This window comes from Trachemys scripta, chromosome 2 (assembly GCF_013100865.1).
Source record: "Trachemys scripta elegans isolate TJP31775 chromosome 2, CAS_Tse_1.0, whole genome shotgun sequence".
NCBI classification, from domain to species: Eukaryota; Metazoa; Chordata; order Testudines; family Emydidae; genus Trachemys; species Trachemys scripta.
The window spans coordinates 179891228-179919080 of NC_048299.1; the positions used below are offsets into that span (position 1 = coordinate 179891228).

The window sequence follows — 27853 nt, forward strand, 5'->3', positions numbered from 1 at the left end:
TAGTATACAAAGCACACACAGATACTTTAGGGAACAATTTCTCCTCAGCAAGGGAATAGACAAGATGACTTAATAGGCCTTTCCACCTTCTTAGTTCTATATTTTAAACAGAGAAGAGATATAATTTCCAGTGCCTGGAATTCTTGGATTGGCAATTTATTTCCTCTATTCCTCCATACACACTATTAATCAAACATATTGATTCTGCAAGTTGATCTACGCCGTCGCAGGCAGATCTTTACAATGGTAGAGCCTCAGGAACAGACGTCAATGGAGCTCCACTCAGATGTATATGTTTGTCCATGCACATGTTTTTGTATGGCCATAGCAAGTAGAGTACAAGGAAGCATTGCTACCTACACCAAACTTAGTCAATATTTTGACTATATGATTAATTTTAAAGTCCTTTGAGAAATGTGAATATGAAAAGTGTTATATGAAATCAAATTCTATTCCATTTCTGGCAGGTTTGTTTTCTATAAAGTGTAACTCATGGATTGTAAACTAGAAATGGCTTAGGAAATGAAATATCTTTACCTGCATTAGCACTGGATATCTTTATTAACTATGGGTCCAGTCCTGCCACCACTTAAGTGAATGGCAGAACTCCAGTTTGCTTCAGTGATAACAGGCTTGACTTCAGTGAGAGAAAGATTGGGTCCAATGAGTGGTATTTTCAGACAAATAACTAAAATATGGTTATAAATTGTGACCCAATAGCAAATTATAAGGAGCATTACTCAGGTAATCATGATCAACGGGTTAAATAAATGTAGCCTTTTTTTTAATTTGGAAAATATATCAAGTTTGTCCTTGATTAGAGTGGATTAATTTGGAATAAATCTGTCAAATTTTGTCTCTGAATTTTCTGCAAGCAGATTGGAATTATCTCAGTTTTGCAGATTCTGCCATCCTTATTCACAGTAAGCACCTTTAGCCTAAATCCTGCAAAGACGTATGCACCTACTTAACTTTATGCTCTATGAGTTGTCCCATTAATTTCAATGGGACTACTCATGGTGTACAAAGTTAAGCATCTGCATATGTCTTTGCAGGATCCAGCCTACAGTACTACACACTGTAAGAGGGCACAACCTGGCTCTGAATAAATTCTGTGCATAATCTTAGTCTGTAACTTGTTCACAATTGCAAATATTCAATATTTGAAATTTGAGAAGTTTGATTGGCCCAAGGCCACATGCTATGTTTTTATTCCGTATTTGGTTAAGATGAATACTAAGTGTCAGGATTTCTGGTGCAAGTACTCACAAATTATAAATTAAAAATTTGTTGTGAGTGAACATTCCACAACATTCACTTAAAATTCACTGTTTCCATTAATATTCTTGCCAGTAAACTCATCTGGTAGAATATTTACAGAAAGCAGATGCAATAAAATACATTTATTTAAAAATTCAAACAAAAATATTTATGATTCCTCTTCCCTGCCCTCCACCCCAGTTTGCCCCATCTCTCCTTGATTCTGTGTTGCATAATGTTATTTGGCATTAGCTTAACTGTATATTTACCTACCTCAAATAAAAGTACAACAGAGACTTTGACACTTTTATTTTTATATGACAAATTCAGCATCATACTTCACTACCTATTTTACAAAGAAGTTAACATACAGTGTTTTGAAAATGTACAATATTATTAAAAACAATTTGAACAGAGAAAGCTGATATAATTAAGACACCCATGTAGCAACAAAGAACATTTAGAAATATAAATAAGCCATAAATTATTTCCTAGAAAATCAGTTGTAATTTAAATATCCCATATTCGTGATCAGAAAGGTGATAGTATTGGTGAAGTTAAGCATTAGGCTAATTCTTCTCTTCTTTCTGCCAACCAGGCCATTTTTGTATAAGATCCATAGACACAAATACAAACATTCCGATTACATGATGCCACATTTTAGAAGATAAAAGAATTTACATTGATTTAAACACCTAACATAAAAATAAACAGGAAAACTAGTGCTACAGCACAAGCTCCAGACAGGATATATACTCAGACATTCATATCTGCTATTTAGTCTAAGAAAGATGGAATTTGCATGATCACTGTCCTTAACTTTCCAGTGATCCAATTTTCTAGCCAATCCTGTATTCACTTTCCTTTGCAAGCAATTTAAAATATTATGCTAAAATGCATATTTTGTATGTATCTTACCTATTTCAATATGTGTTGAAATACCACACGGCATACATCTTTGGGACAGGCTGTAAACTATAATCAGCAGAACAGACCAAACCTTGAAACCATCCATATTGCTAATATACTGGCACATAAATCATGGCTTTGAAAATGCTTGGGGCAGTATTACTGTGACCTTTGAAATCTAGGTTACAGTATATTTCTCTCCTTTCAAGCATGTCGCTGACACAGAGGCTAAATTGTCAGGTTATTTGAAATGCCTCCGTTTTCCAGTTTGATGTTAATCATTATCAGCACTTATCTTTTACATCAGAGTGGATGTTTTTTATGACCAAAGGCAAAAGAAATCTGTACTACAGGATATTTCCCTCCTGAAATCTGTGGCATTTCTAGACTATGGGAGGGTAACTTCTATTACTTGATCTTCTACACTTCTGTATTTTAAATAGAGATATATATCATTGTAAGATAAAAAGGGTCATTCAAAAATATTTGTAGTATGGCATACAGCTGTCTTGTGCAGCTACATAAACTATTATAGAAGACTAACACAATATTACAAAGTGGTATTTTTTAGCTGAAATCAACATAAATACCAGTTTTACAAGTTTCACAAGGCTTGAGGTGAGAAACCACAGAACTTATTAACACCCCTCCCACCAACAACTGGCATGTATGTTTCTGTGGTTTAGGTCCCATAACCCAGTGGTGTTTAGGTTGTTTTCCACTAAGAGTTGAGTGGGCTCTTGTAATACAGCTTGTAAAAGTGTTTGCTGGGTTTTTTTCAGTTTCTGGTGTCTGCATGAAGTCCAGTAGGATTGGGGCTCAGGTTTGTCAAAAGTTTCACAAGACTTTGAGCAAAGTTGGTCACATTTTAAAATCTGTCACAAAGCCGCAAACCTAAGAAAAAGTCACTTCGAGCCAGATCTTGCAGAGACTTATATGAATGGAGTTAAGTCTAGGGGTGAGGTACTGCCAGAGGGTGGCAGAGGGCAAAACCCCGGCACAGGGAGGGGCAGAGGGGGTAACAGTTACCCTGGTGGACTGAGACACCAGTGTTTGGCCAAAAAAATAGGGTGGTTGGGCAGAGGAGCCTTTTTATTTGATCAGAGGGGCTTTTTTGCATGTTTACACAAACTGAGCATGATCAGTAACATCTGATGAAGCCATTGCCATTCACCTTGCCCTTATTAGCCATAAGATTCTGCTGACTGCTTTTTACAGGAGTTAAAGGGGAAAAGGGTGGAAATCGGAGGAGGGAGGTGGCCAGGGTCTGAGCAGGGGTTGAAAATTGACTGGCCGGGGGGTCAAGCAGCTGGAAACAGGGTTAGGATAGGGGCTGAAAGCAAAATCAGGGATGCGGGGAGGGGAAGGAGACAGAGTTAAGCCTAGGGTGAGGCACTGCCAGAGGGTGGCAGAGGGCAAAACCCCGGCACAGGGAGGGGCAGAGGGGATAACAGTTACCCCGGTGGACTGAGACACCAGTGTTTGGTCAAAAAAATAGGGTGGGTGGGGGGAGCAGAGGGTTTTTTTTATTTCCCCTCCCACAGACCACACCTCTCAGCATGGGCTTCCCAGGGCTGAGTTCTTAAAGGCACAGGCATCCAAATGCCTAGTCACTGCAGTTCCTCTTTGATGTAACCTACTCAGGTGCTGCAGCAGGAGACTTAATTCAGTGAAATCGGGCCTTCCCTACATCCCCCCAGGGGGCTGTACACACCCCCTCCCCCGAATTTCCCCAACACCCCCCAGTGGTCAACTAGTTACAACAGTGTTACCAATTTTTTCATTGGTTAGAAATTTGAATTGAAATTGAAACATTAATACACACTTTAAAAGCATATACAATGTATGATAAAATACTTGTACCTGAAAAAGTATAATAGGTTTGAAAAGTATGAACAAAGACTAGCTTCCTCACACAGCTGTTGTTATTTCTGACAATGTTGGCACATTCATTTCAGCAATGTTAGCCAACCTTATAATTTAAAATTATGATTTGTAAGCAAGGTCTGAATGAGCTCTTCCCTGACAGATAATGATGAGCCAGGGTTGGGGGGAAGGCTTCAGAACCAGACTGTATTTACATGAACTCACCTACTCTGCCTAGGTATTCAGCAGACAAAGCTGTGTTGCCCAAGTGATCAATTTTGGCTGGTGTTTTGGGAGTTTCTGTACTAATCATTATATTATAATTAATTTTTATATAAGAATGGCCATATTGGGTCAGACCAATGGTCCATCTAGCCCAGTACTCTGTCTTCTGACAGTGGCCAATGCCAGGTGCTTCAAAGGGAATTAACAGAACAAGGCAATTATTGACTGATCCATTCCCTGTCGTCCACTTCCAGCTTCGGGCAAACAGACTCCCAGAGCATGGTGTTGCATCCCTGCCCATCCTGGCTAATAACCATTGATAGACATATCCTCCATGAACTTATCTAGTTCTTTTTTGAATTCTGTTCTAGCTTTGGCCTTCACAACAAAGAGTTCCACAGGTTGACTGTATGTTGTGTGAAGAAGTATTTCCTTTTGTTTGTTTTAAATCCGCTGCCAATTAATGTCATTGAGTGACCCCTAGTTCTTGTGTTACATGAGGGAGCTTTTCACTTTCTCCACACCAGTCAAGATTTTATAGACACCCCCTCCCCCCAACAGCCTCTTTTCCAAGCTGGAAAGTTCCCCAGTCTTTTTAATCTCTCCTCATATGGAAACTGTTCCATATGCCTAATCATTTTAGTTGCCCTTCTCTGTACCTTTTCCAACTCCAATATATCTTTTTTGAGATGGGATGACCAGGACTGCACACAGTATTCAAGATGTGAGCATACCATGATTTATATAGTAAAAATGGAGGAGCTTGGTTTGCCAGACTGATCAGCAAAGCCACTGCTGACAAACTATGTGAAAAGGCTGAAAAACACCAATCCTCTGGACTGCATCAACATGCAGAAAGCCTTATAAGCCAGTCACTGTCAAAGCCACTTTTAGCAGTACTTAATGAGGCTGTTAAGAATGCTGGAAACACAACACAGTTTATGCAAACAAACATGGCTGTCACATCATACTTTCTCTTTAAGCAAGAGATACCACACACTACAGACTGGAGGCCAATGTTAAGTGCATTGTCATTTGTTAATCCAGAAGTTGGACACTGGTTATGACCAAGACCAGCAAATGCTCATTATCTTTCTGCAAGAAACTCAACTGACTGGTTAGAAGCATGCAGTGCAACAGTGAAAGACTCAGCAGTTGAAAAAGTGAAGAACTCTCTCACCGCATTCAAAAAATGTGCATACATGGCTGATGAATGCACCAACGCAAATGGGTGTCAAGTATTAAGTCACTGCCTATGTTATCTTGATATCAGTGGGAGATCAGTAGATGAATTTTTAGATGTTCAGTTTATAGAAGACACATCGGCTGCATCTCTGACAACCACATCTTAGAAGAGTTAAATGCTTGTCAATTGACCCCCAAACAGATGGCTGCGTGTGTATTTGATGGAGCTTGCAAACTTCTCTGGAAAACATAGTGGGGTACAAGCTTTGCTCAGAGAAAAGTGTAACTCTAATCTCTCCAATACACACTGCAGAGGTCATCTACTACTACTAGTACAAGCTGCAGAATCTTCAAAAGGCATCTCGGAAAATATAGAAGATACATTGGGACAGAAGTTCAAATTAGTCCATCCTGGGAAAATCCACTGGCTTTCTCATGAGTGATCCTTGGCTGTTGTCTTAAAATTACGGCAACCATTATTATTGGCTTTGGAAAGTATCTACCGAGATGGGATGGATCTAAATAGTGAGGCTGGTGGATTACTTTCGCTACTAAATTCAGAGAACACAATCGCCATTCTCTTTTGTAAGTCAACTGTTGAAACCACTTGGGTCATTATACAATGCCATCCAGGCATCTGCTACAACAGTAATAGATCTCTGTCCAGCAATGGAAGCTACACTTGGATCAATCAGAGAGATATCCATCAAAAACATACTGGAAGAAGCAAAGACCTCAGTTCAGAAGTTGACTAATTAGGACACTTATATTAACTCCTTAAATGAAGAAGACTAAGGGTACATCTATACTACCCGGATCGGCAGGTAGTGTTCGATGTATCGGGGATCGATTTATCACATCTCGTCTAGACACGATAAATCGATCCCCGAATCGACGCCCGTACTCCACCTCAGCAGGAGTAGTAAGCGGATTTGACGAGGGAGCCACAGCGGTCAATTCACCGCTGTGAGGATGGCCAGGTAAGTCGAACTAAGATACTTCGACTTCAGCTACGCAAATAGCATAGCTGTAGTTACATATCTTAGTTCGAACCCTCGCACTAGTGTAGCCCAGGCCAAGAAGTGTTTGTTAAGCCAGTTGAAAAAGTAAAGTACACGGTCTCAATTCTTACATCTCTACAACAACTTTTGGATTCCATCAACCTCTACGTAGCTTTTACAGATGCCTGTCTTATAAAACACCAACAGTTGAGTGGAGTGAGGCACTACCAGCAATGGGGCTGCCATGTGATCAGGACAGAACAGAGAATTTGAACACAGAGTGGAATATCATATGATGAATGAATGTAGATTTGATTTCAACTTCTTCTTTATCATCACTAATGGTTCAACCCAATTTTTGTGCTGTGTTTCCTGGGATGAAAGAAGTACAAATTCATCTCTTTCTACTTCCAGTTACAACAGCTACAGTTGAGCGTTCTTTTTCCTCATTGAATAGAATTTTGTGTTCTGAAAGAAGTCGCCTTCTGCCTGATCATGAGCATATCATGAAGGACTGGAAGTATCTAACACATGAGAAGCCACCAAAGATGAATGCACTGCATTTGAGAAGTTAATTAACAGAGTTGTGAAAAATTACAAGAAAGATGTAGATATAGTGCTTCATAGTAGGCTTGCATAGCCTACTCTAATTTGTGTGATGATTTAAAAACATGAGTTAAATCTAATAAAATGATCGTGAAACATTTTTCAGTTTTTACTATGGTGCCGTCCCGGGCCAATGGGGGCGGCGGGAAGCCGTGGTCAGCACATCCCTCGCCTGCGCTGCTTCTCGCTGCCCCCATTGACCCGGGACGGCGAACCGCGGCAAGTAGGGGCTGCAATCGGCCGAACCTGCCACGTCAGCAGGTAAATAAACTGGCCCGGCCCACCAGGGTGCTTACCCTGGCGAGCCGCGTGCCAAACATTGCCGACCCCTGCTATAGGGTGTGCGAAACTGCTATCTGTAGGAATTAGCTACATCAGATAGCAGTTTTTAGGAAAGTAGGAACTGTCTGCCGCTATAAGTAGCAAATTCCTACAGATAGCAGTTTCACACACCCTATAGTGTAAGAAATGGCTATCTGTAGGAATTAGCTGCATCATATGGCAGTTTTTAACAAATTAGGACAAGTCAGCAAATAAGAACAACCTTATGTTCTTGGTGGTGATGGGGGACTTCAACTATCCAGACATCTGTTGGGAAAATAATACAGCAGGGCACAGATTATCCAACAAATTCTTAGAATGTATTGGAGACAATTTTTTATTTCAGAAGGTGGAGAAAGCTACTAGGGGAGAGGCTGTTCTAGATTTGATTTTGACAAATAGGGAGGAACTGGTTAAGAATTTGAAAGTGGAAGGCAGCTTTGGTGGAAGTGATCATGAAATGATAGAGTTCATGATTTTAATGACTGGTAGGAGGGAGAACAGCAAAATAAAGATAATGGATTTCAAGAAGACAGACTGTAGCAAACTCAGGGAGCTGGTAGGTAAGAATCCATGGGAAGCAAGTCTAAGGGGAAAAATAATTGAAGACAGTTGGCAGTTTTTCAAAGAGACATTATTAAGGGCACAAGAGCAAACTATCCCACTGCATAGAAAAGATAGGAAGTATGGCAAGAGACCACCTTGGCTTAACCAGGAGATCTTCAATGATCTAAAACTCAAAAAAGAGCCCTACAAAAAGTGGAAACTAGGTCAAATTACAAAGGATGAATATAAACAAATAACACAAGTATGAAGGGACAAAATTAGAAAGGCCAAGGCACAAAATGAGATTGAACTGGCTAGAGACACAAAGGGTAACAAGAAAACATTCTACAAATACATTAGAAGCAAGAGGAAGACCAAGGACAGGGTAGGCCCATTACTCAGCAAGGGGGGAACAATAACTGAAAATATGGAAATGGAAGAGATGCTTAATGACTTCCTTGTTTCAGTTTTCCCCAAGAAGGTTGGTGGTGATTGGATATTTAACATAGTGAACGCCAATGAAAATGAGGTAGTATTAGAGGCAAAAATAGGAAAAGAACAAGTTAAAAATTACTGAGACAAATTAGATGTCTTTAAGTCACCAGGATCTGATGAAATACGTCCTCGAGTACTCAAGGAGCTGACTGAGGAGATATCTGAGCCATTAGCAATTATCTTTGAAAAGTCATGGAAGACAGGAGAGATTCCAGAAGACTGGAAAAGGGCAAATATAGTGCCCATCTATAAAAAGGGAAATAAGGACAACCTGGGGAATTACAGACCAGTCAGCTTAACTTGTGTACCCAGAAAGATAATGGAGCAAATAGTTAAGCAATTAGTTTGCAAACATCTAGAAGAAAATAAGGTGATAAGTAACAGTCAGCATGGATTTGTCAAGAACAAATCCTGTCAAACAACCTGATAGCTTTCTTTGATAGGGTAACAAGACTTGTGAATGGGGGGAAGTGGTCGACTTGGTATAACTTGACTTTAGTAAAGTTTTTGATACTGTGTCGCATGACCTTCTCATAAACAAACTAGGGAAATGCAACCTAGATGGAACTACAATAAGGTGGGTGCAAAACTGGTTGGAAAACTGTTCCCAGAGAGTAGTTATCAGTGGTCCACAGACATGCTAGAAGGGCATAACAAGTGGGGTCCTGCAGGGATCAGTTCTGGATACATTTCTGTTCAATATCTTCAATGATTTAGACCAGGGGTAGGCAACTTATGGCACATGTGCAGAAGGCGGCACGCGAGCTGATTTTCAGTGGCACTCACACTGCCCGGGTCCTGCCCACCGGTCTGGGGGGCTCTGCATTTTAATTTAATTTTAAAAGAAGTTTCTTAAACGTTTTAAAAACCTTACTTACTTTACATACAACAATAGTTTAGTTGTATATTATAGACTTATAGAAAGAGACCTTCTAAAAACGTTAAAATGTATTACTGGCACACAAAACCTTCAATTAGAGTGAATAAATGAAGACTCGGCACAGCACTTCTGAAAGGTTGCTGACCCCTGATTTAGACAATGGCGTAGAGAGTACACTTATAAAGTTTGTGGACGATACCAAGCTGGGAGGGGTTGCAAGTGCTTTGGAGGTTAGGATTAAAATTCAAAATGATCTGGACAAACTGGAGAAATGGTTTGAAGTACATCGGATGAAATTCAATAAGGACAAATACAAAATACTCCATTTAGGAAGGAACAATCAGTTGCATGTATACAACATATGAAATGCCTTCCTGGGAAGGGAGTACTGTGGAAAGGGATCTGGGGGTCATAGTGGAGCACAAGAAAAATATGAGTCATCAGTGTAACACTGCTGCAAAAAAGGGAACATAATTCTGGGATGTATTAGCAGGAGTGTTGTGAGCAAGACACGAGAAGTAATTCTTCTGCTCTACTCCGTGCTGATTAGACCTCAACTGGAGTATTGTGTCCAATACTGGGTGCCACATTTCAGGAAAGATGTGGACAAATTGGAGAAAGTCCAGAGAAGAGTAACAGAAGTGATTAAAGGTCTAGAAAACATGACCTATGAGGGAAGACAGAAACATGATAACCATTTTCACGTACGTAAAAGGTTGTTACAAGGAAGAGGAAGAAGAATTGTTCTCCTTAACCTCTAAGGATAGAACAAGAAGCAAAGGGCTTAAATTGCAACAGGGGAGGCTTAGGTTGGACATTAGGAAAAACTTCCTAACTGTCAGGGTGGTTAAAGCATTGGAATAAATTGCCTAGGGTAGGGAATTTCCATCAGTGGAGATTTTTAAGGGTGGGTTGGACAAACACATGTCAGGAATGGTCTAGATAATACTTTGTCCTGCCTTGAGTGCAGGGGACAAACTGCTATCTATAGGCACTTGCTACATGAGGTAGCTGTCTTTTATCATAGTAGTTTCTTACAACTCATTACAGATCAGTAACTGTTACAGGTAGGGCAGGGGCAGGGCCAGGCCTGCCGATTGGGGAGCTGCTGGTGTTCCGGGGCCTGACTTCCGCAGGCTCGGGGGCTCCCGGGCTGTGCCGCACCCAGCCCCGGGGCCGACCGCTGCAGAGCGCCCGGCTGCCAGCAGAGCCCCGCCCGCCCGCCATGGCGAGCTGGCGGCTCCCCCGGACCCCGCTGCTGCTGCGGGCGGCGCAGCGCCTGCTCCCGGCCCCGCTCCGGCGCAGCGGCTCCGGCCCGGCCCCGCCGCGGCTGCCCGGCTCCCTGGTGTGCTCGGGCGGCTTCGTGGGAGGCCGCTGGGTGCAGGCGGCCGCCGCCTTCCCCGTGCTGGACCCGGCCAGCGGCGCCGAGCTGGGGCGGGTGGCGGACTGCGGCGTGGCCGAGGCCCGGGCCGCGGTGAGAGCCGCATGGGAGGCCGGGCCCGGCTGGAGCGCGGCCCCCGCCAAGGTGAGAGCCCCGGGGGCGGAGGCGAGGGGAGCGGGCCCCGGCCAGGGGAGGGGGACAGTCGGGGAAAGCCCGGCCCAGGGGAGAAGCGCCACCCCATGGAGAGGGGGCCCGACGGGAGCTTTGGGGGAGGGTGGCCCCTGCTGCAGTCAGGCCCCCCCGGGGGTGAGTGGGGCACGGCAGGACTTGGCAGAGTGTGATTTACTCTCCAGGTGCGCCCATGGCATGCCCGCGTCTGAGGCTATGAGTGCAGCAGAACCAGGCCGGCTGGCCCCCGGGTGGGCAGAGCCCCGTGCAGGGTCGGAGCCTTCCTGCAAACGCTGCATGGAGGGACTGCGCTCAAATAAAGAGCTCCCGCGGCCTTGATTCAGCTGCCTCTGTTCTTGTGGGTGGTGTATTTAATCCCATACTTCGCCTACACGCGCTTTGGGGCAGGGACTAGTGGCTTGCAGCAGGTGCAGCTCAGTGAGGTTCTGATAGACCTCTAGGTACTGCCTCTCACAGGTCTGTCAATAATATGAAATACAGAAGGAGGGTTAGTGGAGGCCGTTAGTAGGTGGTGCATTAAATTTAAAAACTGGCTTGAAGGCCACAGGTCACCTTACACATACCTTAGAAGAGTGGTTCTTAACCAGGGGTACAGGTACAGCTCTGGGGCTACACAGAGGTCTTCCAGGGGGTACATCAACTCATCTAGTTATTTGCCTAGGGAAGTCAGTACAGATTAAAATTTCATACAATGACTTGTTTATACAGATCTATATACTGTACACTGAAATGTAAGTACAATATTTATATTCCAATAGCATTATTTTATAATTATATGGTAAAAATTAGAAAGTCAGCAATTTTTCAGTAATAGTGTGCTGTGACATTTGTATTTTTATTCGGGCTGGCCAGTGATTAAAAAAATTAATTGTGATTAATTGCGCAATTAAAAAATAATCAGGATTTATTGTCGACTAAATCACATTGTTTAACAATTATAGAATACCATTTAAATATTTGTGGATGTTTTCTACATTTTCAAATATATTGATTTCAGTTACATCACAGAATACAAAGTGTACAGTGCTAACTTTATATTTATTTTTATTACAAATATTTGCACTGTAAAAAACAAAAGAAATAGTATTTTTCAATTCAGCCAATACAAGTACTGTAGTATAGTCTCTTTATCATGAAAGTTGAACGTACAAATGTAGGATTATGTACAAAAAATAACTGCAATCAAAAACAAAACCAATGTAAAACAAGTCCATTCAGTTCTATTTCGTGTTCAGCCAATTGCTCGGACAAACAAGTTTGTTTACATTTGCAAGAGCTAATTCTGCCCACTTCTTGTTTACAGTGTCACCTGAAAGTGAGAACAGGCATTCGTATAGTGCTGTTGTAACCAGCATTGCAAGATATTTACGTGCCAGATGTGCTAAAGTTCATATGTCCCTTCATGTTCAATCACCATTCCAGAGGACATGCATCCATGCTGATGATGAGTTCTGCTAGATAACAATCCAAAGCAGAGCTGACCGATGCATGTTCATTTTCATCATCTTAGTCATGCCACCAGCAGAAGGTTGATTCTCTTTTTTGGTGGTTCGGGTTCTGTAGTTTCTGCATCGGAGTGTTGCTCTTTTAAGACTTCTGAAAGCATGCTCCACACCTAGTCCCTCTTAGATTTTGGAAGGCACTTCAGATTCTTAAACCTTGGGTCGAGTGCTATAGCTATCTTTAGAAATCTCACATTGGTCCCTCCTTCGCATTTTATGAAATCTGATGCGAAAGTGTTCTTAAAATGAACAACGTGTGCTGAGTCATCATCCAAGACTACTATAACATGAAATGTATGGCAGAATGCAGGTAAAACAGAGCCGGAGACATACAATTCTCCCCCAAGGAGTTCAGTCACAAATTTAATTAAACCATTATTTTTTTAAACGAGCATCATCAGCATGGAAGTATGTCCTCTGGAATAGTGGCTGAGGCATGAAGGGACATATGAATCTTTAGCATATCTGGCACGTAAATACCTTACAGTGCCAGCTACAAAAGTCCCATGCCAATGCCTGTTCTCAGTTTCTGGTGACATTGTAAATAAGAAGTGGGCAGCATTATCTCCCATAAACGTAAAGAAACTTGTTTGTCTTAGCAATTGGCTGCACAAAAAATAGGACTGATTGGACTTGTAGGGCCTAAAGTTTTACTCTGTTTTGTTTTTGAGTGCAGTTATGTAACAAACAAACAAAAACCTACATTTGTAAGTTGCACTTTCACATAAAGAGATTGCACTACTCGTATGAGGTGAATTGAAAGATACTATTTCTTTTATCATTTTTACAGTGCAGATATTTTAATCAAAAATAATATAAAGTGAGTGCACTACACTTTGTATTCTGTGTTGTAATTGAAATCAATATATTTGAAAATGTAGAAAAACATCCAAAAATATTTAAATTTCAAATGGTATTCTATTGTTTAACAGTGCAATTAAAACTGCGATTAATCACAATTAATTTTTTGAGTTAATTGGGTGAATTTACTGCAATTAATCCACAGCCCTTTTTTTTTTAATATTTGATTTTGTAAGCAAGTAGTTTTTAAGTGAGCTGAAACTTGGGGTACACAAGACAAATCCAATTTCTGAAGTGGTACAGTAGTCTGGAAAGGTTGAGAGCCACTGCCTTAGAAAAAGTGATTTTCTTTTTAAAGCATGTCCTCCTGTTCTCATTAACTGTTTATAAGCAAGTAGTCCTTTACATATATCTAAAGCATGTGAAACTGACTGCCTCAAGATATTGAGGCCAAGGGCTTATTAGTTTCAAAAGAGGTAGACCTGTACACAAATAGTAACAGTAGGGAGCACGCGCGCACCCACCCACCCCCCCTCTCTCTCTCTCTCTCTCTCTCTCTCTCTCTAATCTACCAACTAACTTGAGGAAGAAACTTCCACTCTGGAAAGACTTTCCTCTGAAGCACCTGGTGCTGTCAGAGACAAGTTACCCGACTGAAGGGACCGTTGTCTATACTGGCATCACTAGCCCTCCAATACAATTTTGAATTCATGTCATCCTTACTCAGTTATCTTTTTTTCTGTTTGAACAGCACACATTCACTTATTCATAAAGTATGAAGTTAATTCAGTGTAGTAACATTTTTATCTATGTTTAAAACAATGTCAGCTTTGCTAAAATATTTTTTTTCCTTGCTCAGGAGAGAAGTGCATTACTTCGCAAATGGTACAATTTGATGATGGAGAATAAAGATGATCTTGCTAAGATAATTACAGCAGAGAATGTGAGTTTTACATGTAAAAAATGTACTAATTTCAGCATCTTTTAGGCCTCTTTGCCAGCAAAGGACTCCTTTGGCAACAAAGAGTCTTATCCTGAGTGGTGGTATGCACCCACAACTCCCAGGCCTTAAGCAGGAAAGATACATTAGCAATCGAATTTACCATGTAGGGCCTGAAGTAATGTAGGGCCCTGTTGAAGTAATGGAAAGACTCCTTGCAAACACTTGGAAGGTGGTAAGGTGATAGGGAACAGCCAGCATGGATTTGTGAAGAACAAATCATGTCAAACCAATCTGATAGCTTTCTTCGATAGGATAACGAGTCTTGTGGATAAGGGAGAAGCTGTGGATGTGGTATACCTAGACTTTAGTAAGGCATTTGATACAGTCTCGCATGATATTCTTATCGATAAACTGCGCAAATACAATTTAGATGGGGCTACTATAAGGTGGGTGCATAACTGGCTGGATAACCGTACTCAGAGAGTTGTTATTAATGGTTCCCAATCCTGCTGGAAAGGCGTAACGAGTGGGGTACCGCAGGGGTCTGTTTTGGGACCGGCTCTGTTCAATATCTTCATCAACGACTTAGATATTGGCATAGAAAGTACGCTTATTAAGTTTGCGGATGATACCAAACTGGGAGGGATTGCAACTGCTTTGGAGGACCGGGTCATAATTCAAAATGATCTGGACAAATTGGAGAAATGGTCTGAATTAAACAGGATGAAGTTTAACAAAGACAAATGCAAAGTGCTTCACTTAGGAAGGAAAAATCAGTTTCACACATACAGAATGGGAAGAGACTGTCTAGGAAGGAGTACGGCAGAAAGGGATCTAGGGGTTATAGTGGACCACAAGCTAAATATGAGTCAACAGTGTGATGCTGTTGCAAAAAAAGCAAACATGATCCTGGGATGTATTAACAGGTGTGTGGTGAGCAAGACACGAGAAGTCATTCTTCCGCTCTACTCTGCTCTGGTTAGGCCTCAGCTGGAGTATTGTGTCCAGTTCTGGGCGCCGCATTTTAAAAAAGATGTGGAGAAATTGGAAAGGGTCCAGAGCAGAGCAACAAGAATGATTAAAGGTCTAGAGAACATGACCTATGAAGGAAGGCTGAAAGAATTGGGTTTGTTTAGTTTGGAAAAGAGAAGACTGAGAGGGGACATGATAGCAGTTTTCAGGTATCTAAAAGGGTGTCATAAGGAGGAGGGAGAAAACTTGTTCACTTTAGCCTCTAAGGATAGAACCAGAAGCAATGGGTTTAAACTGCAGCAAGGGAGGTCTAGGTTGGACATTAGGAAAAAGTTCCTAACTGTCAGGGTGGTTAAACACTGGAATAAATTGCCTAGGGAGGTTGTGGAATCTCCATCTCTGGAGATATTTAAGAGTAGGTTAGATAAATGTCTATCAGGGATGGTCTAGACAGTATTTGGTCCTGCCATGTGGGCAGGGGACTGGACTCGATGACCTCTCGAGGTCCCTTCCAGTCCTAGAATCTATGAATCCTATAAATCCTTAGCCCAGACTCTGTCCGAAATGTCTGTAACCTGGAATCAAAGTGCCATTTATGGTGCCTCGCACAATGACGAGGGCTCCTAAGTGCTGTGGTTATACAAATAATAATAAGAGTGAAAATAATGACCTAAGTGACTTTTTTCAATCACTTTGGTCTCTTTGAAGTATTTCTGCATTGTGATTTAATCATAGGGGAAGCCTCTGAAAGAGGCACAAGGTGAAATTCTTTATTCTGCCTCCTTCCTGGAATGGTTTGCAGAAGAAGCTCGTCGCATTTATGGTGTCATCATTCCACCTTCTGTTAAAGATCGAAGGCTCTTGGTGCTGAAACAGCCTGTTGGAGTGGCAGCCGTTATCACTCCTGTAAGTGCAGCTGGATCTGCCAGACTGATTAAGGACTAACTTAGGGCTTTCAGCTCAGCTCTGAGAATGGGGTAGCAGAGACCGCCACTGCCCAGGAGAACCCCCCTCGAATCTCTGCCCCCACACACAAAAAAGAAAGCCCTTTTTCTGCTCCCCACTCATTTGTCCTGGGTGCGCTCTACTCCCCTGCATAGCCACGTAGGACAGAGCACAGGCTCTGGATAAGATATTAGAAAGTTACAGCCCTGATCTGGATGTAATTCTTCATTGAATTACGTATCATGAGACAAATAATGGCTTCTTCATACTGAAAATACATGCCATGTTTTTGGTATTCATGTTCCTAGGGGTACAGATTTCTTTCCTCATATTTTTTCTCCTCCTACTCTTAGCAGTAGGTCCCCCCCCCCCCAAAAAAAAAGGTTGAAGTTTTTGAGTTTCTATAGTCAGTACCAGTTTCTCACTGATGTAGAAATCTCTCAGCCATTTAATTAGTAGAATTTTTAGAGCAGAAGGTAATTGGTAGTGGCATTATATACACGGTCTTTTATAAATGCTGCCTCTTCGCCCCTTTTCAGTTTTTGAAAAGTATTTAATTGTGAAAGTAAAGCAAACTCTCATTCTTATACAAGGTTTGTTTTGATTCTTGCTAGAAGTTGCAAAAATAGCCAGTTATTTGGACAGAGAGGGAAGTATGCAGCTTTTCTGATTTTTTCATTGTATATTTCTCTCCAACTAGTGGAATTTCCCCAGCGCTATGATTACACGAAAAGTTGGTGCAGCTCTGGCAGCAGGCTGTACTGTGGTGGTGAAGCCTGCAGAAGACACACCATTATCAGCATTAGCACTTGGCGAGGTGAGCTTTTGCACTGGTATTACCCTGGCAATGGACTGTATCTTACAGTAGCAATCTGTAAACAAGAAGTGAAGGGGCATTCAAACATAACTCTTGGCCACAATCTCACACAGAGAGTACAAATTTATTCTGTTAAGCAGGTGGTTTAGATTGAATAGGTACCTTTAAAATATATAAAAACATTGGAATATATTTTGGGCATAGTAGGAGTATCTTCCAGCATTGGCCTAGCTTTGCAAAAGTACTTTGCAAAAGACAGGTTTAACTTGAAATATCTTTGCTTTAGTTGATGTCAGCAATAGCCTATTTGTGTGTAAATAGCAATGCCAACATGTAATGTTTATGGGGCCCAATATTGTGAAGTGCTGAGCACCCTCAGCTCTCATCGACTCAGTGCTTATGTCTTCAGAGCAAATTTACAAATACATGTACGAATATAAAAATATTACCTAACTGATCCTTATACAAAGTATATTATTTTGTAACTGCATATTCACTGTTTCTCATTGCAGCTTGCAAACCAGGCTGGAATTCCAGCAGGTGTATATAATGTTGTCCCCTGTTCCCAACAACAAACCCCAGCTGTGGGGGAAGTTCTGTGCACTGATCCTTTGGTAGCAAAAATATCTTTTACTGGCTCCACTGCTACAGGAAAGGTACGTGACAAGACAGTGAATGTTTGAAGGGTTTTTATTGAAAAGCAAGAGGAAGGGTTTTGAGGAGAGAAATGTGTATATAGAACATTTTCCTTTGGGGTGGTTCTTCCCCACACTGCAACAAACTTTCTTCCCTTCTGGCTGTTGAGGGCTTCACACAAATCCCTGATCCTGTTAAGTACTTTTCCTTGAATTGCTATCCATTTAATCTGGTATCTGTTAGCTTTTTAGAACAGTGGTAATGTGCATCATTGCAGTTTGTAATTTGATGAAGAGCAGTTACTCAGGAAAGTTCAGCTCCAGAAACTGCTGTTTCAGGTTATGTGATGACTTGACTCTAGTGGGAAAACATTAGAATGTGCTGCTCAGTAATGAAGTGCATTACTGAAAGAGGGGAAGGGTTAATGAGGTGAAACCTTTACTTAAGGCTAGATTCTACTCCCTTTACTCTGTGAGTAGTCTCATGGAAATCAGTAGGACTATTTGAGGAATAAGATACTAGTGTGTGGGTTAAGATGAGTTAAGATTCACCTTAACAAGGAAGGGGGATTTTCTAAAATGGTCTGAGGAGGAATGGGATGACAGCGAGAAGAGGAAAATTTAAACTGGATATCAGGAGGAAAATCTTAACAGCAAGTTTTATTAAACTGTGGAATGATCTTGCAAAGGAAAGTAGAAAAAGCTCTTCCTTGAGTTCTAGTTAAATATAGGCTGGACAAAGTAATTGGGTGAAATCTTGGCCCTATTAATGTCAATGGGAGTTTTTCCACTGGAGACTTCAATGTAGGACAGGATTGCCTGCTTTGGCAAGGGAATGGAAAAGATGGACTCTTGGCTCTGTGGCGAACTTGTAGGTTCATTATGGGAGTTCAACCCCCACCAGAGTTAGTTCCCCCTGCCTCTAAATTCTGATTCATTAGTGAACTGCTTACTTACACACTTACTGTGTTTGGTGTCTGCTGCATACTTGTAGGTACTGCTGCATCATGCTGCTGGCACCGTGAAGCGGGTTTCTATGGAGCTCGGTGGGCATGCTCCATTTATAGTGTTTGACAGCGCTGATGTGGACCGAGCTGTTGCAGGAGCCCTGGCTTCTAAATACAGAAACTCGGGGCAGGTGAGAGAATTATTTTTCTACCTTGCCTATTTCACCTTTTGGAGCATGAAAGAGCCATATTTTTTGTGATTAAGATATTTTTGCTTAACTTTATTTGCTTGTGAAAGGAAAGCTGCTGGATTTACAGCCCTGGACATCGAAGTCCCTTATCCATTGAACAGATAAAGCACAAATAGCAGCACTATCATGGCAACACAGTTCAGTCATTACCTATAGTATTGTGAAGATGAGTCTACAATGCCAGTTTAGTGGCCTCTCTGCTGAAACTGCCCACAAGGGTATCCGTTGCAGATGATTGTCATATGGACATTTCACAGGCAATAAACTCACACGAATTCCTGAAGAGTGGGAACAGAGTTAAGACAACTCTCAGGCCATTAAAGTAGACACTACAAAGTGTATTTAGCTCTGTTTTAAATTAGTGGCTCACAGTTTTGGGGCAACCAAACCTGTTTGTAAGGATGTGCACCTAATCCTGTATTCCTTGTGCCCCTAGGATGCCCAGTGGAGTTAGTGGTAGTTGAGGGTGGTGCAAAGAACGCAGGAGAAGTCGTTTTCAGTAGTGACACGTCTCCATATCCCTTTTCCTGGAGCCAGTAACTTCTCTGTCCCCTACCTTAATGACAAACCTGAAATCCAGCCTCTGTTCTGGCTCCAGCTGCCTCTTGTTCAGTTGTGTGTAATCAAGCTTGCATTGGAATTGAGAGTTGTTCAAACTCCTTTTCCCAGAGGATTGAACTGTGTTGTAGCTTAAAATTCAGATAATTGAATAAGATACATGCAGGCCCAAGACAGAGGCTTCAGTGGCAGCCACTAGCCTGAATACCAGTCACTAATCTCGAGTGCCAGTGATTAGGAACCACTCTTCTAATCAAGTCAGGTCCCATACCTGAGTTAGACATCTACAAAATGGAAATGAGAGAAGGATGAGCAATAGCACATTGTGAAAGTATTTAACCAGATGGAAAAGTTCTTAAAATCAAGTTCACTATCCTTAACCATTCATTATCTGTGCATGTGTGTTCAGGGTTAGTTTATAAATGGTACAAACAGTTTAAGATAAAGAGGCGGAAATAATTTCTTCTTTGTGTCAAGATTCAGTGTTTCTCCCCAGACACAGTTGCTGTCATTAACACCTAAAACAGAGTGTGTACAGCTCACTAAGTTGGTTTAGAGCCAATCCTGTAAGATCTTAGTCAAGTCGGGGAAAAAACAACCAACCCCTCCTGCACTCTCTACATTGCTTTAAGTGTTAATTATATCAGCAGTATCTTGGGAAAAACAGTGAATGGTGTTGTGTGCCCACAATTTGAATTTGCAAGGCTGGCAGTTCAAAAAGGCGTCTCTGCTTATATATGGAGCACATTTGATTATGAAAATAGTTATAAGACAAACAAATATGGCAAAAATCTGCCATTTTTTAGAGTTACTTTTCAGAGTAGTTGGCACTTACATTGGAGTTCAGTGCACTTGGCACCATTAAAGACAATAGTTGTTCTGAGGTGCACACTGCTTAGAAGATGTGGAGAAGGCACATGACTGATGTGGGTTAGTAGTCATTGACCTTGCAGAAGAAGCAAGTTTTAGGTGGATTTTGAAAGGGGCCTGATTAGCATGAAATAATTTCACTAGTCAAAGTGAGGGGACAGCATGAGAGAAAATGCAAATACTAACCTGGGAGAAGGAAATGAGTAAAGTAATGAGGCTGGACTCTTTGGTAGAACAAAAGTGGTGAATGGGGACATGACAACATAAAACAAGACGCGAGATATAAACCAAGACACAGCCGTGTAGGATCTTATATGCAAGGATAAGGAATTTAGACTTGATATAGAAAGTTACCAAAGGGATTCAAAGGGGATAATGCACTCTGACCTGCATTAGCAGTTATGTGTTGGAGAACATCAAGCAAAAGGTTGTAGTAATTAAGGCAGCAGGAGAGGAGGGTGTGGACAGAACAAAGGGTCAGAGTGAACAGGTGTTCTTCCCCCAATCTACAAATCCAACTTGTAAAATCCAGACTCTCCTTCTTCATGTGGGATTTGGCTATCTTAACAAAGACAACAATAATAAGATAGAAATGTCAGCTCCTACCTTCACTTAGATGCAGAGTCTGCTACTTAACCTATATCCTGTATCCTTTGATTAGAGGATAACTCCCACTGCACCTCCCTGGTATTCTGGTAGATACATGTATCAGAGAATCAGCGGCACCCACTTAACCCTTTCCTAGCAGATCCACACATGCTTACAGGGTGAGGTGTTTCAGGGAAACACTTGCAGTTTGTTAGTGTTTGGTTTTCAGAGTGTTGTAATGAGAGAAGGGCAAACCTTGGTAACAGCCTTTGTGGGTGAAGAGAAGGCATGGAAGGAATCGTAATGGTAATCAGTTACTGTGCTGTAAAAAGTGGGAAGAGCACTAAGCTTTGTCTTTTGTTATTCTTTCATGTTTGTTTTCAGACATGTGTTTGCACAAACCGGTTTTTGGTGCAAAAAAGGATCCACGATGCATTTGTGGAAAAATTTGCCAGAGCCATTGAAAGAGAGCTACATGTAGGAAATGGATTTGATGAAGGAACTACCCAGGGGCCATTAATTAATGAAAAAGCAGTGGGAAAGGTATGTATATCTATATCAAAATATACTGATTTCACTTTTGAAATTGTAATTTATATTTTTAGGAAGTATTAAACACATTGTATACCCAGTTTTGTCTAATACCTGTTTTGTAAGACTATATTTGTCACTCTACCTGGAATGGTCCCTTACAATATTTGCTATTTACTTACGCTAAACAATCTGTTCCACCTTGCATTTTGCGCTGATGCTGGGAGTACCTTTCCCAGATCTCAAGAAGAGCTCTGTGTGGCTCAAAAGCTTGTCTGTCTCGTCAACAAACGATATTACCCCACCCACTTTGTCTCTGTATTTGCAGAAAGTATTCTCTCGTCAAAGCCCACAATGATGTGAACAGGAGTAATTACAGCCATCATTGCCTTGTTAAACTAGGAAAAGAAAAGGGAATAATCTACCATGAGCAAGCCTTTCTTCCTAATTAGATTCTGATTGGTATTTTTCTGGAGAACATTTGCAAAAGCTTAACAGACTGTGGGAGTTGCATTGGGTGTATTCATGTCTCTAGGTAGCATGACAGAGTTTGTTTTGAACAGTCTGTTTTTGTGTATCAAAACTAATCAGAAAAACAAATTAAGGCTCAAATTAAGGCTAAAACTATTGGTGGCTCTGAATTTGGAGGGTGACTTTTTAAATTTTGTTTTGCATTTGTACTTTTTAGGTATTTTCCTAAAGAAAGGTGCATTCTCATTTATATAAGTAGTTATATTTCTTAACATACATACATACATTCAGATTCTTCATTTTTACTTTTTTTTTATCATATGGAAAATGAGGAGTGACATTGCATTTATTTATTAGATAGTGTGAAGATGCTACAGCCCACTAGGTGCCTATCAGCATCTTTAGGTGCCTAAATATCCTTGAAAATCTGGCCCCATCTCCTTCAAGTTTTTAGAATTAGTAGAGTTCATCTTCTCCCACCTGGGTTTTTTTGTCTTATAGTTCATAGATTGGAAGAGGAACACAAGCTTTCCTACTTTTTCAACTCCCAGTTGGTTTCTTAATTTGGATGAACTAATCCAAAGAAAGAAAATAAATTCTCTGCCCCAGCTTGCTAAACTGAATCCAAAAGTAAAATGAAGGAAAAAGCTTTTCTGTATAACAGGAACTGAAAGTACTTGTATTAGGAAAAATGTCAATACCACCATTCAGTCTGTTGTAAAGATTGAAAATAATATAGATATTTAATGCACCATATGACATTGACATATTTATAAAGCTTGAATTGACCCCAATTCTGTTTACATTTTAAAAAGTAGTACTCTTTAACTTACAAAAATTTGCAGATGACTCACTCATGTAAAGTAGGTTTTTTTAATTCATCTTTGAAAATTATTTGAATAGATTGTAGTAAGTTTAGGCCTTACCGTAGGTTACCATAAATTCAAATTTAATTTTAAGGTCTTGTTTTTAAAAATAAAAATCTGATTTAAATTTTAAAAAATCAATTTTTTAAAAAGAAATCATCAGTTTTTATCCACCCTGGCTGGTGTTCATAGATGTTAGCTTAATGTGCGTTCTGTCTACGTTAGCATATAGATGAAGATATGGTCTCTCCGCTACCATCTTGAAGACTTGCTATTGTGGGCTAGTCTACACTGGCGGTGCTTTAACGTGGCTTGTGTGGTCGTGACAGAGCGCTGTGAGAGAGTTCTCCCAGCGCTCTAAAAAAACCACCTCCACGAGGGGCGTAGCTCCCAGCGCTGGGGCACCATCTACTCTGGCGCTTTTCACACCCCTGAGTGAGAAAGTTGCAGCGCTGTAAATTGCCAGTGTAGACAAGCCCGGAGATAGAATATTTTTTCTGTCAGTAGGTAAGCACTACATGGTCTTTTGTATCTCTCTCTGACGAGGCTGACCATGAATGTGTGGCCCTGATCCTGCAAAGACTTACATGTGTGCTTAACTTTATACGCTGTGAGTACTTCCCTTGACTTCAGCAGGACTAATAAGTGTCCATAAAGTTAAGCATGTGTGTAAATCTTTACTGAATTTCAGTCCTGCATTGCAAGTGATCCTGGTTTGTAAAGCTAAAATTCAGGTTAAGTTCAGGAGGAGAGCTGAAAATTCAGCAAAAAGGGAGTTTTTAAGCAGTGTCTCAGTCCTCTAAATAAGGTGCAGCATAAACTCCTTTTGTCTAATGCCCTGTTTAATTTGGGGAATCTTGTGTATTCAAGGAAAAGTAGACCAAACCTTTGCCACTAAATGCTAGCTTGAGAATCTCTTATTTTGCTCATCTCAGGTGGAGAGACACATTAGCGATGCGGTTTCTCAAGGAGCATCCATCGTGACAGGAGGGAAACGACACAGCTTTGGAAAGAATTTCTTTGAGCCTACTCTGCTCAGCAACGTCACAACAAACATGCTTTGCACGCAAGAAGAGACATTTGGTCCCTTAGCACCAGTTATCAAGTAAGATAATCCATTCTTCAGATTAACAGAGAGTTTAGTAAACTTCAAAAAAGGATTTATTTCATGTGAATAAGTATACAATCTGCATTATTATTATTATACAGATTTTGTTTAGGTCTTTTAGGCTTCTGGTGAGATAGACACAGACACACACTCACACTCTCTCTCTCTCGGATTTTTACTTGTTAAAAGTGTACCTGTAATTTTGACCTGTTAACTTTTATTCAGCAAGATTATTTTTTTTGTAAAATGGCACCTGCAGTTTAGCGAGGGAGGATAACAGTAAAGACCATCAATTTTCATGCTCCTTTAAGGGACTTGAGAGCTTTTTGCATTTTGTCACATTACCTAATAGTTCTATGTTTCTCTGATCCAAAGTACACTTTGGACAATTTTCCCTCTCTAGCAGTCTTTTTCTCTGAGGTCTTCCCCTCCCCAGTATGATTGAACATGGTAGGACTCAGTACGGGGAAGATTTACTAATCTTTCTCAGATGTGAGATCTTGTCTAGACAGGGAAGTGAATGGCGTATTTAAACCACATTAGTTGACAAGTGTTAACACATTTTAAAATTTAATGTAACTCAAGGGAAATGGCAAAAGCTTGAGACTGAAAATTGAATAATAAACATCAGAAATATACCAAGGAGAACAAACTGACATTCACTTCGTCCCATTTGCAGTGAGGCTGCTTCTCAGTATCCAGAGAACAGGAAGGCAGCAAGGATTACTTTCTTTCCCCCCTGCTATGTTGATTGCAGGTCTCACTGATATCTGTTTCTTTATATTGGCAGGTTTGATACCGAAGCAGAAGCTGTTGCTATAGCAAATTCAGCCAATGTGGGTTTAGCAGGTACGTTCTCCCTTTTCAGACCGATACACCACTGTGCAGCTACACCCTTGAGCTTAGGGTTGCAATTGCATGAGATGAAGAATTTCAGTTTGATTAGTTCTGTTGGCTAATAAGGACCTTCCCCAAAAACTTCTGCTGCCATGGCCTTTTGATTTTTGTTCTATTTTGACAATATATTTTTACATTCATGTGGCAGGATATTTCTATTCTCAAGACCCAGCCCAGATCTGGAGAGTTGCAGAGCAGCTGGAGGTTGGAATCGTTGGTGTTAACGAAGGACTAGTGTCCTCAGTGGAGTGTCCTTTCGGAGGTGTGAAACAATCTGGCTTAGGACGAGAAGGTTCAAAATATGGTATTGATGAGTACCTAGAAATAAAGTATGTCTGTTTTGGAGGCTTATAATAATTTGCAAAAATGACACAAATCCACAAAGGCCTGGAAAATAATGGCCTGATTCAGGTGGACTGTCTGTATATTAATGTGGCTATTATCCTCTTCAAATCCAAGTAACACTGTTGTGTGAGTAAATGTAGAGAGAGATGTTTCTTGTAGCTCTGTGCTGATACTTGTAAAACACAAATATTACTAATTACATAGATTTAGTTAATACCCAATAGTTGGATGATAATGCCTCTTAGGTCAGGGACGGGGGGGCGGGAGCACGGAGGAATTGCTTCTGTTATTTGGGTTACCCTATGTAAACAGGAAGAAGTTGGAGGTTTTTGCATAATGAAGATCATAATTTCTGTTCTGGAGGACACCGGCAATTTTTCCCCCCTGCTGTCTCTCCTAATATTCATGCAGCTGTGTAGGGCCTGGAGAGGGTAGCCTATTCTTTATGTTTTTGTGCCAGATATGTACTTAATTCTCAACTTGCTAACGTTGTTATATAACTTTTTCAAATTGCTTACTTTTATTACAGTTTGCAGAAGAACTTGGTGCTTGTGAAGGGGAGGAATTAGTAGTAATGGTTGGAGCCAGGCATTCTTGCAGGCTAGTGCACAGCTGTGTCAGTACACATCACTGCTAATTGCATCACCGCCTGCTGTTGCAGTTTTGGCCCTCTCCAGAGCAGACATCTTAACTTATGCCTAAAAGCTAAGTAGTTTGAGGAACAGATTCACAACCTGTGCTACCACGTAAACAAGGGCTGTAAGTCGCAGTAGTCTGTATAAACTGGTTGCACAGTGAGTCAGGGGAGCTTGGGGGATGGCTAGCTTCGTGTATAGCAGAGGAAGGAGAGCACTGTATGCATGTTGCAGGGACATTCTGCTGAGCTGTTGGGGGTGAGGGGAGGGGCAAGATTTATGCAAATGAGCTCCACATGACAATATCAATCCATTCATTCCCCTGTGCAAGACCAGTATGGCCCCACCTGGGAAAGGGAAGAGGATGGTCATCAACATAAATGTTGCCAACCAACTTTTTCAGGGAGTGCTTTCCTCCCACTCCAGCGTGCTCAACTACAGAGCCTCAGCAGGCTGTACTGCTCCTGCGGCTTTGTGCCTTAAATGCTGACAGGCCCTAGCTTGGACTCCTTGTCACATGGGCAGGTGTCCATTGCGGAGTGGGACAAAACCCCAAACTCATCTAACTTGCAACCTAATAAGGATTGAATAGGTCTTCAGAGGCAGACTTTGTATGTCATCCCCTTAGTCCATGTAGCCTCAACTGAAAGCATCATTAAAAGGTGATGTAAAAGTTCCTTAATGTGAAGCAAATAATGGTGTATTAACATTATTTTGACTTAAAATAAGCACTTTATTCACCAAACTAAACTTCCTCAGAAGATCCTATAGAAAATTTTAAACTGGCTTTTCAGAGGCTGGGGTGTAGAAGTTGTGTGTTTTCATTTTTGGCTAACTGCTGGTTAGCCAGACTTTTACATTTAATTACAGAATGAAAGTGAGCTGATCGCTCTCTCTAGATGAATGTACCCTGTCAAATAGGCAATGGTATTCAATTAAACCAAGGTAGGGGGAAATTATTTTTGGAATGACACTTGATCTTAACAGAAAAGCAAGGTGGAGCGGAGCTTCACAGAGCCTTCTCAAGCGCACATAGAGTAGTGTTAATTGCTACTCAACATTTTAAATGTTCAGATGATTTTTGTATTACACTGGGTGTGGCTGGAGCATATTCTTTACTGTCCATGTAAAATGCATGAGTGCATTGTGCTGAAGTGATGCCACAAACAAGGTTTGGAAAGGACACTCATTGCCCTTACAGAAGTCCCTAATGCAATACATATAAAAATGAAGGCCCTGAGGCTTTATCAACTGCAGTGTGTGCTTTTGGAGTTAATAAGGAGAAGACAGATGTTTATATTAACCACTTTTTAAACTCTTGCAGATGCGCATACATAGTGTCCTGATTTTTTGAGAGCATTGTGTTATGGCATATATGAAAGTAGGGCAGCTAGAACAAGGTATCTTACTCATCCATTTCTTATACAGCAGAGGATGCTGCACAAAAATACAGCCAGTACTTGCTACATCCCAAAGTACAATAGCTTAAATACGGCAAGCACACAGGCAATTTTTTAAGTACCTTAGACAGGTGGACCCATCTGTCATTTCAGTCAGGCACTCAAATTGCACTGCTCTGACCGGTTGCCTCCATGTCAGATGCAACACTGTTGGTTGTCTTAAAATCTTGGTGTCTTGTTTTATGAGGCTGGATTTTCTTCTCTGAATAGAATTAAATAAAACTTGAGTAAATTTTTACTCTTTACCCAGCATAAGATATCTTTAAACTGTGTCCAACAACAGGAAGCACAAACCTTTTGTTACATAACTTTAACAGTATCTTGGGTTAACTTTTTTTTTTTAAAGTTTGTCAAGTTTTCCTCCATGCCTGGACTTCAGTGTTTGAATATGTATGGTTGTCTAGGTAATGTCTACATCAAAGAGCACAAATGGATCTTTCTTACAAATGTTGTACTCTTATCAAAAACTGTGATCCTTTAACAAAAGACAAACTAAAATGTAATAATTCAAGTATGTGTATGATTAGTTTGTCATTGTCTAGCATTTTTCTAATGTAACGTGTGTGGGTGTTCAAAGAACGCGTACTACTTAGCAAAGAAACTGAACTGTGTTTTCAAGTAATAAATATCTAAAACCTATGAAAGCATTGGACATTGTGTGCATTCGTTTTTAAGTGTTAAATTGATGGTTAATTAGGCTATTTAATACTCAATTGCTGTTTAAGTCCAGGTTCCGTAGATTTGCATTAGTTTTCATTTATTTCAGATAAGCCAAACAGTGGAAGAAATGCATGCTGTGTACATTCAACAGAGGCTGTTTTGTAAGTGACAGGAGTTTAGACCACCA

At 40.8% G+C, this 27853-nt stretch overlaps 2 protein-coding genes across 3 annotated transcripts in view; one reads left to right on the forward strand and one right to left on the reverse strand.

Moving 5' to 3' along the window:
* The window catches only part of GPLD1 (glycosylphosphatidylinositol specific phospholipase D1), a 34170-nt gene extending 31765 nt beyond the window's left edge, over positions 1–2405 (reverse strand). For both annotated transcript variants that reach the window (XM_034762424.1, XM_034762423.1), the window contains exon 1: positions 2179–2405. In XM_034762424.1, coding sequence (XP_034618315.1) covers positions 2179–2296 — 118 coding nt within the window. In that variant the 5' untranslated portion in view covers positions 2297–2405. The remainder of the gene's footprint in view (positions 1–2178) is intronic.
* Positions 2406–10504: 8099 nt separating this feature from the next.
* ALDH5A1 (aldehyde dehydrogenase 5 family member A1) lies at positions 10505–27340 on the forward strand. The gene is made up of 10 exons (XM_034762425.1): positions 10505–10819; positions 14027–14110; positions 15818–15988; positions 16728–16844; positions 17357–17500; positions 18474–18617; positions 21078–21236; positions 23497–23666; positions 24460–24518; positions 24715–27340. The coding sequence occupies exons 1-10, from the start codon at positions 10520–10522 to the stop codon at positions 24918–24920; spliced, it is 1554 nt and encodes a 517-aa protein (XP_034618316.1). The 5' UTR covers positions 10505–10519; the 3' UTR covers positions 24921–27340.
* The last annotated feature ends 513 nt before the right edge of the window (positions 27341–27853 follow it).

Coding starts and splice junctions, on each gene's coding strand:
- ALDH5A1 (XM_034762425.1), top strand. CDS start 10,520: ATGGCGAGCTGGCGGCTCCCCCGGACCCCGCTGCTGCTGCGGGCGGCG. Junction 16,845..17,356: donor CAGCATTAGCACTTGGCGAG/GTGAGCTTTTGC, acceptor TTCTCATTGCAG/CTTGCAAACCAGGCTGGAAT. Junction 17,501..18,473: donor GCTCCACTGCTACAGGAAAG/GTACGTGACAAG, acceptor GCATACTTGTAG/GTACTGCTGCATCATGCTGC.